The following is a 9,394-nucleotide window of genomic DNA, read 5'->3' on the forward strand; positions in this document are numbered from 1 at the left end:
ATATATATATGTTTATATATGTGTATATATATATGTTTATATATATATAAAACTTTAAAAAGAAGTTTCTTAGAGCAACACCCATCCTTATTATGTATGCTGGACTCTGGTATTTTCAATTCAATCTCATTCTTTTTAAAAAGTATTAGCAGTGATGCAAACATCAACTGGAACCTGCTAATAGGTTGCTATTCACCATCTGAAAAACACAAGTATAGTTCCTCATTAGAGAAAATTTAACCTCCCCACAAAATTAATGTATCTTCATCTTACTTTTAGTGCCACCCAAGATCCTCATGCCAGAGCAAATTACTATCAAAGCTGGGAAGAAACTCCGAATCGAAGCCCATGTGTATGGAAAGCCTAATCCGGTCTGTAAATGGAAAAAAGGAGAAGATGACGTTGTCACGTCCAGCCACCTGGCTGTGCATAAAGCAGAGAATTCTTCAGTTCTGATCATAAAAGATGTTACTAGGAAAGACAGCGGTTACTACAGCCTCACTGCAGAGAACAGTTCTGGGACAGACACTCAGAAAATCAAAGTCATCGTCATGGGTAGGTTAAGCATTAGACAAACAGTCATCCACATGTGAAGATCAGAAGCATTTTTTCTAGCCCCATTCCTGTCCTTACCTTCCTCTCCTCTCGGTTCACACAGATGCTCCTGGACCCCCACAGCCTCCGTTTGACATTTCTGACATAGACGCTGATGCCTGCTCCCTGTCCTGGCACATTCCTCTGGAGGACGGAGGCAGTAACATCACCAATTACATCGTGGAGAAGTGTGACGTGAGCCGAGGTGACTGGGTGACAGCACTGGCTTCAGTGACAAAAACTTCCTGCAGGGTTGGAAAACTGATCCCAGGCCAAGAGTACATCTTCCGGGTCCGTGCCGAGAATCGATTTGGCATTTCAGAGCCTCTTACATCTCCGAAGATGCTGGCTAAGTTCCCATTTGGTATGTTCCTTTCAGGACAAAAAACTGAACTGTTTTCTTTCTAATCTGTTACTTAGGCTGGAAACTGACATTTCCCTGGTCTTCACCTCCAGGTGTTCCCAGTGAACCCAAGAACGCACGTGTCACTAAAGTCAACAAAGAGTGCATCTTTGTGGCGTGGGACAGACCCGACAGCGACGGAGGTAGCCCCATTACTGGTTACCTGATTGAACGCAAAGAAAGAAACAGTTTGCTCTGGGTGAAAGCCAATGACACCCCTGTCCGGTCAACTGAATATCCCTGTGCTGGCCTGGTAGAAGGCCTTGAGTATTCATTCAGAATCTATGCCCTCAACAAAGCTGGATCCAGCCCACCCAGCAAACCGACTGAATATGTGACTGCAAGAACTCCAGTTGGTGAGTAATTTTTTTTTTTTTTTTTTAAGTATTATGAGGACACATTTAAATCTTGGCACCTCTAAACGTTACGTTACTATTTCCATTCAGGAATATGTTTTGGGTGATACAGTGAAATAGAACATTTCTGATGTTAAAGACAAATGCTGAGAATATCTCTTTTGGTTCTAGATCCTCCTGGCAAGCCTGAAGTCATTGATGTTTCCAAGAGTACTGTATCTCTTGTCTGGGCTCGTCCTAAGCATGACGGAGGCAGCAAAATTATTGGCTATTTCGTAGAAGCTTGCAAACTTCCTGGTGATAAGTGGATACGGTGTAATACTTCACCTCACCAGATTCCCCAGGAAGAGTTCACAGTGACTGACTTAGAAGAGAAGGCTCAGTATCAATTCAGAGCAATTGCCAAGACCGCAGTAAATATCAGCCAGCCTTCTGAACCTTCCGATCCAGTGACTATCATGGCAGAAAGTGGTAAGATTCTGTTGGACATTCTATACAAAGGAAGACATAACTCATAATATATGTTTCCCCTAATAAAAAACTAAATCTACATTTGTGAAAATAAGGACATATAAAATGATAGGTACTTTGTATACAGACATTAACAATTATGATTATAGAGAATCTTAATAACAAGTTAAACTAAAAAGCGAGATAGCGAACTGTGAAGACCACATATTTTTAACCATACACATGCACAGAAAGATGCCCCCCCAAAATGCAACAAAATGATAAGAGTGAAGCTTTAAGGATGCTGGGATGATGGGTAATATCTTTACATTTTTCTTTATACTGTCAGCATTATCAAATTTTGGCATTAAACTTGTATTTCTTTTGTAATGAATAAAGAAAATCCCATCTTGAAAAAGATAGCATATTTATTTCTCATGTTTACAAATAAGCATTATATAATATAGCTTTGCATATATTAAATCCCTTTATCTTACTTCTTTCCAGTACCTCCCAGGATAGACCTGAGTGTGGCTATGAAATCTTTGCTTACCGTGAAAGCTGGAACCAACGTTTGCCTGGATGCTACTGTTTTTGGCAAACCGAAGCCCACGGTCTCTTGGAAGAAGGATGGCACGCTGCTGAAACCATCGGAAGGGATCAAGATGGCCATGCAGCGGAACCTGTGCACCCTGGAGCTGTTCAGTGTGACCCGGAAAGACTCAGGGGACTATACCATCACTGCTGAAAACCCAAGTGGCTCCAAATCAGCCACTATCAAGCTCAAAGTGTTAGGTAACTAAAGCACTTCACTAGAATCTCAGGCTTCACTTTGGTTAATGTGATGTCATAGAATTTACAAAATTAACATGTGAGAAAAGATACCTAACTTGATGTATCTTTTGTCATCATGGAATTATTCTCAACACAGGACAATAGTGCTTTACAGCTGAAAAGACCATTAGAGATCACATATCCCAGACACATAATTTTAGATATGAGGAAATTAAGATCTGGAGAAAAGTAACTTCCAAGTTCGTACAAGAAGTTAATGACAGTATAAAGACAGCAGCCCAGGTCTCCAGTCCTCCACTCTGTTCATCCCCTATTTCACATGTTTGGGTGAAAGACTTAACTTTTCTTTCTTATCCTTTCAGATAAACCAGGTCCTCCAGCATCCGTTAAAATCAACAAAATGTATTCGGATCGTGCAATGCTTTCTTGGGAACCTCCTCTTGAAGATGGAGGCTCAGAAATTACCAACTATATTGTTGACAAACGTGAAACGAGCAGACCCAACTGGGCACAAGTCTCTGCTACCGTGCCCATCACTAGCTGCAGTGTGGAGAAACTGATAGAGGGCCATGAGTATCAGTTCCGAATTTGTGCTGAAAATAAATACGGCGTGGGCGACCCAATCTTAACTGAGCCAGCAATTGCCAAAAACCCATACGGTAAGAACGTTTTCCTGCAGTTTTTCATTCTACTTTTGAAATGTTACCTTTTAGACTGGGACATAAACCTGTCAATTAATCTCTGCAGATCCACCTGGACGCTGCGATCCTCCTGTTATTAGCAACGTAACCAAAGACCACATGACCGTCAGCTGGAAACCCCCAGCAGATGATGGCGGCTCCCCCATCACCGGCTATTTGGTTGAAAAGCGGGAAACCCACGCAGTTAACTGGACTAAAGTCAACAGAAAACCTGTGATAGAAAGAACAATAAAAGCAACAGGTCTCCAAGAAGGCACAGAATATGAGTTCCGAGTTATAGCAATCAACAAGGCTGGACCTGGCAAACCCAGCGATGCCTCCAAAGCTGTTTATGCCCAAGATCCTCTGTGTAAGTGTTCATGGAAGAGTCCCACAGATGTTTGATAACCAGCATTCAACAACTGGGAATGAGGTTTTAATGAAAATTTTCTATTATTATCCTTAGATCCTCCTGGACCACCAGCTTTCCCCAAAGTATATGACACAACCCGGAGCTCTGTGAGTCTAACGTGGGGCAAGCCAGCCTATGACGGTGGCAGTCCTATCATTGGTTACCTTGTTGAAGTAAAACGAGCTGATTCAGATAACTGGGTGAGGTGCAATTTACCACAGAAGCTCCAGAAAACCCGCTTTGAGGTCACCGGCCTAATGGAAAACACAGAATACCAGTTCCGCGTGTATGCCGTTAATAAGATTGGATACAGTGACCCCAGTGATGTGCCAGACAAACACTGTCCCAAGGATATTTTAAGTAAGTATTACCAGGAGAAAGATACAGAACTCTTTTCATCAGTCATACTATAAGAGGGAATATACAGAACTCCTCTATGTAGATTTATTTATTTACAAGTTTTAGGGTTGGTAACTCTAGAAGTATGTTGTAGGAGAGCTGGGTTGGTATTTTATGGTACTATATAATAAGCCAAATGGAAGGCAAGGTGATTTATGGTTTTGAAATGCTTTTCTTACTTACCTGAGAATTTTCTGTCTTTCAAAAGATTATGGAATATAGGGATTTTATTGAGAGTAAAAAGTTGTTTTGTTTTTTTTTAAACTAAGTAGTGAGCTATTTCGGAGAAGGAAATGGCAACCCACTCCAGTATTCTTGCCCAGAAAATCTCAGGGACAGAGGAGCCTGGTGGGCTGCTGTCCATGGGGTCGCACAGAGTCGGACACGACTGAAGCGACTTAGCAGCAATGAGCTATTTATCATTCTTAGGTTTTTATTTTCTCTTCTAACCCACCCCTCTCCATCTTAATTTCTTTTCCCATCATTTCTTCTATTCACTTATTCTCCCTAATCAATGCTCCTGTTACTTTCAATTACACTTCACCCACTATGTACTTTTCTTCCTACAATGGAATAAAGAAAGCCAGAGTGGAAGAAAGCCCAAAATCAGTCATGTAATATACAGAGAGTTTAAGAGTATGTAAGATTCATGAGATAAGGAGATGCAGATCCTCCAGGGAAAATGTGGGTTGGCCCATAGGATACTAGAAAATAGAAAGGTCAATAATTACTACAGAGTCTTAAGATAGTTGGCAAAAGTTTTGAGGATTATATTAAGAATTTTTTCAGGAACTAGAAATCAGAAACATATTTTAGGAGTTACCAGGCCAGTCCTTGGAAATACATGTTACTCTAACTTTCTTCACTCCAACATTAAACAGTTCCACCTGAGGGAGAACTTGATGCTGATTTGAGGAAGACACTCATATTGCGTGCTGGAGTTACCATGAGACTGTACGTGCCAGTAAAAGGACGTCCACCTCCCAAGATAACTTGGTCTAAACCAAATGTCAATCTAAGAGAAAGGATTGGACTGGACATAAAGTCCACTGACTTTGACACCTTCTTGCGCTGTGAAAATGTGAACAAATATGATGCAGGAAAATACATCTTGACTCTGGAGAACAGCTGTGGTAAAAAGGAATATACCATTGTAGTGAAAGTGCTTGGTAAGTCTACATGGAAAAACAATCATATATATGTTTAAAATGTAGCCAGTGTGTTTTTTAGGTATTCATTTCTTGTTTACCCACTATTTATTCAGATACTCCTGGGCCACCCATCAACGTGACTGTCAAAGAAATATCCAAAGATTCTGCTTATATTACCTGGGATCCTCCCATTATTGATGGTGGAAGCCCCATCATAAACTATGTGGTAGAGAAGCGTGATGCAGAGAGGAAGTCCTGGTCTACTGTGACAACAGAGTGCTCAAAAACAAGCTTCAGAGTGTCTAACCTGGAGGAGGGAAAATCCTACTTCTTCAGGGTGTTTGCTGAAAACGAATATGGCATTGGTGATCCTGGTGAGACACGTGATGCTGTCAAAGCTTCCGGTAAGCAAATGTAGCTACCACCCCATCATTTTGAGTGACACCTTACCTTGGTTTTCTGGGGCTTAGACTCATCATTTCTCCTTTGCTTTAGAAACCCCTGGACCAGTTGTGGACCTGAAGGTGACTTCTGTTACCAAGTCATCTTGTAGCATAGGCTGGAAGAAGCCTCGCAGCGATGGTGGAAGTCGAATTATTGGATATGTCGTTGATTTCCTGACTGAAGAAAATAAGTGGCAACGAGTCATGAAATCATTAAGCTTACAGTACACCACAAAAGACTTGACTGAAGGGAAGGAATACACCTTCCGAGTGAGCGCAGAGAATGAAAATGGAGAAGGCACCCCAAGTGAAATCAGTGCTGTGGCGAAGGATGACGTCGGTAAGCGCTTACCGTCATCTCCACTTCCCCTCTGTCATCTAAAGCGCACTCTTGGGACTTCCCTGGCAGTCCAGTGGTTAAGACTTAGCCTTCCAGTACATGGGGTTCTCAAGTTCAATCCTTGGTCAGGGAGTTAAGATCCTACATGCCTCATGGCCAAAAAACCAAAGCATAAAACAGAAATAACATCGTGACAAATTCAATAGAGACTTTTAAAATGCGCCATATAAAAAACTAAAAGTGCTCTTGAGCCCTATTCCCTAGCTTACGTAAAAACCCTTTAAAAACTATAATGATCTGAAAAAATTAACTGCCTGGCATTAAAAAATGACTTCTCTCTGCTGTTTTACAGTGGCTCCTGACCTTGACTTAAAGGACCTACCAGACTTGTGCTACTTGGCCAAAGAAAACAGCAACTTCCGTCTTAAGATCCCCATAAAAGGCAAGCCAGTTCCATCCGTGTCCTGGAAGAAAGGGGAAGACCCTCTAGCAACAGACACAAGAGTAAGCGTTGAGTCGTCTGCAGTTAACACCACTCTTGTCGTATATGATTGCCGAAAATCTGATGCTGGAAAATACACAATCACACTGAAGAATGTGGCTGGCACCAAGGAAGGGACTCTCACCATAAAAGTTGTTGGCAAGCCTGGCATCCCCACTGGACCGATCAAATTTGAAGAAGTCACAGCAGAAGCCATAACCTTAAAGTGGGGTCCTCCAAAGGACGATGGAGGTTCTGAGATCACCAACTACATCCTAGAGAAGAGAGATTCTGTAAACAACAAGTGGGTGACTTGTGCCTCGGCTGTCCAGAAAACCACTTTCAGGGTCATGAGACTCCACGAGGGGATGGAATACACCTTCCGGGTCAGTGCCGAAAATAAATACGGTGTAGGAGAGGGTCTGAAATCGGAGCCAATTGTTGCCAGACACCCATTTGGTAAGTGTCTCAAGGTCAGAAAACATAAAGCAGAACATGGTTCCAGTTCATTTAGAATACATTCCTGATTATAAATCTTGAATTATCTCCTTTTTCCTAGATGTGCCTGATGCTCCCCCACCTCCCAATATCGTGGATGTCAGACATGACTCCGTATCTCTAACATGGACTGACCCCAGGAAAACTGGAGGTTCTCCGATTACAGGTATTTTGTTGGCTCTTATCCTAGAGCATTTACATTAGTATTTTTTCCAAATCTTCCTCCCCGAAAACAAGCTGAACCTGTGCTACTTACTTATAGTACTATCTGCACATCCAAAAGTGAATGTTCCGTTTTTCAGTTCGTCGTGCATTCAGACCATTAAGAATTAAGTAAGCTAAATCATTAAGCTAACTTCATTTGAATGAAAAACTCCTAATGTAATAGTTAATAAAGGCTTTCTAAATGATAGTATCTATTTTTATAAGTTAAAATGTTTCAACAGAAGGTGCCATAAATAAGTCTATTCCAGGAGATAAAAATATCCCTATGGCTAGGTAATAAAAGTATAGATACCAACAAGAATGATTATTTGTTCTGCGTGTGTGTGTGTATTTAAAAATCAGGCTACATTTGTACTTTCTATGTGAACTGACACATCACTGGGTCTTTCGTAGGATATCATATTGAGTTCAAGGAAAGAAACAGCCTTTTGTGGAAGAGAGCTAATAAGACTCCTATTAGGATGAAAGACTTCAAAGTGACAGGACTGACTGAAGGTCTGGAATATGAGTTCCGAGTTATGGCAATCAATTTAGCAGGAGTAGGCAAACCAAGCCTGCCATCAGAGCCAGTCGTGGCCCTTGATCCAATTGGTAAGTCATTATACAGAGACTTTGTATAATGTCTCTTTGTATTTCTCCATGAAGAAAACATTGGTGTGTGGCTGACTGGGTTGGTTGGTTTGTTGCTTTATTTTAGATCCTCCTGGCAAACCTGAGGTTATCAATGTAACAAGGAATTCAGTGACTCTCGTCTGGACTGAACCTAAATACGATGGTGGCCATAAGTTGACTGGCTATATAGTAGAGAAGCGAGATCTTCCCTCTAAATCCTGGACGAAAGCCAACCATGTTAATGTCCCAGATTGTGCCTTTACTGTTACTGACCTTGTCGAGGGTGGGAAATATGAATTCCGAATTAGAGCAAAGAATACAGCAGGTGCTATCAGTGCTCCATCAGAGAGTACAGGAACCATTATCTGCAAAGATGAATATGGTAGGTCTATTTTATTTTTTTATGCACATTAAAAAAGAAAAAACAGTAAATTAAGCCACCTTCCTTTTCTGATTACAATGTTTCTTTTTTTCCTTTGCAGAGGCACCAACCATTGTTCTTGATCCCACAGTAAAAGATGGGCTAACAGTTAAAGCAGGAGACACCATCATTCTGAGTGCCATTAGCATTCTTGGCAAGCCTCTTCCAAAATCAAGTTGGTCCAGGGCAGGAAAAGACATACGACCATCAGATATCGTTCAGATAACTTCAACCCCAACATCTTCCATGCTTGCTGTCAAATATGCCACTAGAAAAGATGCTGGTGAATACACCATCACTGCTACTAATCCTTTTGGCACAAAGAGTGAACATGTGAAGGTGACAGTGCTTGATGTACCTGGTCCCCCCGGTCCCATTGAAATCAGTAACGTTTCTGCTGAAAAAGCAACACTCACCTGGACACCTCCCTTGGAAGATGGTGGCTCACCAATTAAGTCCTATATCCTGGAAAAGAGAGAAACCAGCCGACTTCTGTGGACAGCGGTTGCCGAAGATATTCAGTCTTGCAGGCATGTGGCCACCAAACTTATCCAAGGAAACGAGTATGTCTTCCGGGTGTCAGCTGTAAACCAGTATGGCAAAGGAGAACCTGTACAGTCTGAACCTGTCAAAATGGTAGACAGATTTGGTAAGTACAGCATATAAGGGAATTGACACGTAAACCTTTGCAGCAGAGCTTAGGAAATCACAGATTTCTCACAAATTTGCTTCCTTTTCAGGTCCGCCTGGCCCCCCTGGGAAGCCAGAGGTTTCCAATGTCACTAAAAACACGGCCACTATCAGTTGGAAAAGGCCAGTTGATGACGGTGGCAGCGAGATCACAGGGTATCATGTAGAAAGGAGAGAGAAGAAAGGCTTGCGATGGGTGAGAGCAACAAAGACTCCAGTTTCTGATCTCAGATGCAAAGTGACAGGACTGCAAGAAGGAAACACCTACGAGTTCCGCGTCAGTGCGGAGAACAAAGCAGGAATTGGTCCGCCTAGTGATGCTTCAAATCCTGTTCTAATGAAAGATGTTGCCTGTTAGTATCTATCTCTTTCAACACAGCTCTTTGGGGAGTGCTGGTATTTAATTTATACCAAATCCAAACCCTTAACATTTTTGTGCCTGTT

At 41.8% G+C, this 9,394-nt stretch overlaps 1 protein-coding gene and 2 long non-coding RNA genes across 3 annotated transcripts in view; 1 reads left to right on the forward strand and 2 right to left on the reverse strand.

The window, feature by feature from the left end:
• Positions 1-9,394, forward strand: part of TTN (titin) — a 275,821-nt gene that overhangs the window by 216,181 nt on the left and 50,246 nt on the right. The window contains exons 277-293 of the mRNA XM_061135156.1: positions 280-555; positions 659-958; positions 1,051-1,353; positions 1,525-1,824; positions 2,311-2,598; positions 2,961-3,257; positions 3,346-3,648; positions 3,745-4,050; positions 4,971-5,258; positions 5,354-5,644; positions 5,736-6,023; positions 6,376-6,963; positions 7,064-7,168; positions 7,621-7,818; positions 7,925-8,221; positions 8,322-8,909; positions 9,001-9,303. Coding sequence (XP_060991139.1) covers positions 280-555; positions 659-958; positions 1,051-1,353; positions 1,525-1,824; positions 2,311-2,598; positions 2,961-3,257; positions 3,346-3,648; positions 3,745-4,050; positions 4,971-5,258; positions 5,354-5,644; positions 5,736-6,023; positions 6,376-6,963; positions 7,064-7,168; positions 7,621-7,818; positions 7,925-8,221; positions 8,322-8,909; positions 9,001-9,303 — 5,319 coding nt within the window. The remainder of the gene's footprint in view (positions 1-279; positions 556-658; positions 959-1,050; positions 1,354-1,524; positions 1,825-2,310; positions 2,599-2,960; positions 3,258-3,345; positions 3,649-3,744; positions 4,051-4,970; positions 5,259-5,353; positions 5,645-5,735; positions 6,024-6,375; positions 6,964-7,063; positions 7,169-7,620; positions 7,819-7,924; positions 8,222-8,321; positions 8,910-9,000; positions 9,304-9,394) is intronic.
• On the reverse strand, positions 1,012-6,117 carry LOC133050872 (uncharacterized). The gene is made up of 3 exons (XR_009691719.1): positions 6,036-6,117; positions 5,691-5,861; positions 1,012-1,160 (listed from the first exon to the last, which is right to left on the reverse strand). It is a non-coding gene; the product is annotated as an uncharacterized LOC133050872 (long non-coding RNA).
• Positions 6,170-8,750, reverse strand: LOC133050871 (uncharacterized). The gene is made up of 4 exons (XR_009691718.1): positions 8,677-8,750; positions 8,113-8,204; positions 6,650-6,779; positions 6,170-6,487 (listed from the first exon to the last, which is right to left on the reverse strand). It is a non-coding gene; the product is annotated as an uncharacterized LOC133050871 (long non-coding RNA).

This window comes from Dama dama, chromosome 33 (genome assembly GCF_033118175.1).
Source record: "Dama dama isolate Ldn47 chromosome 33, ASM3311817v1, whole genome shotgun sequence".
NCBI classification, from domain to species: Eukaryota; Metazoa; Chordata; class Mammalia; order Artiodactyla; family Cervidae; genus Dama; species Dama dama.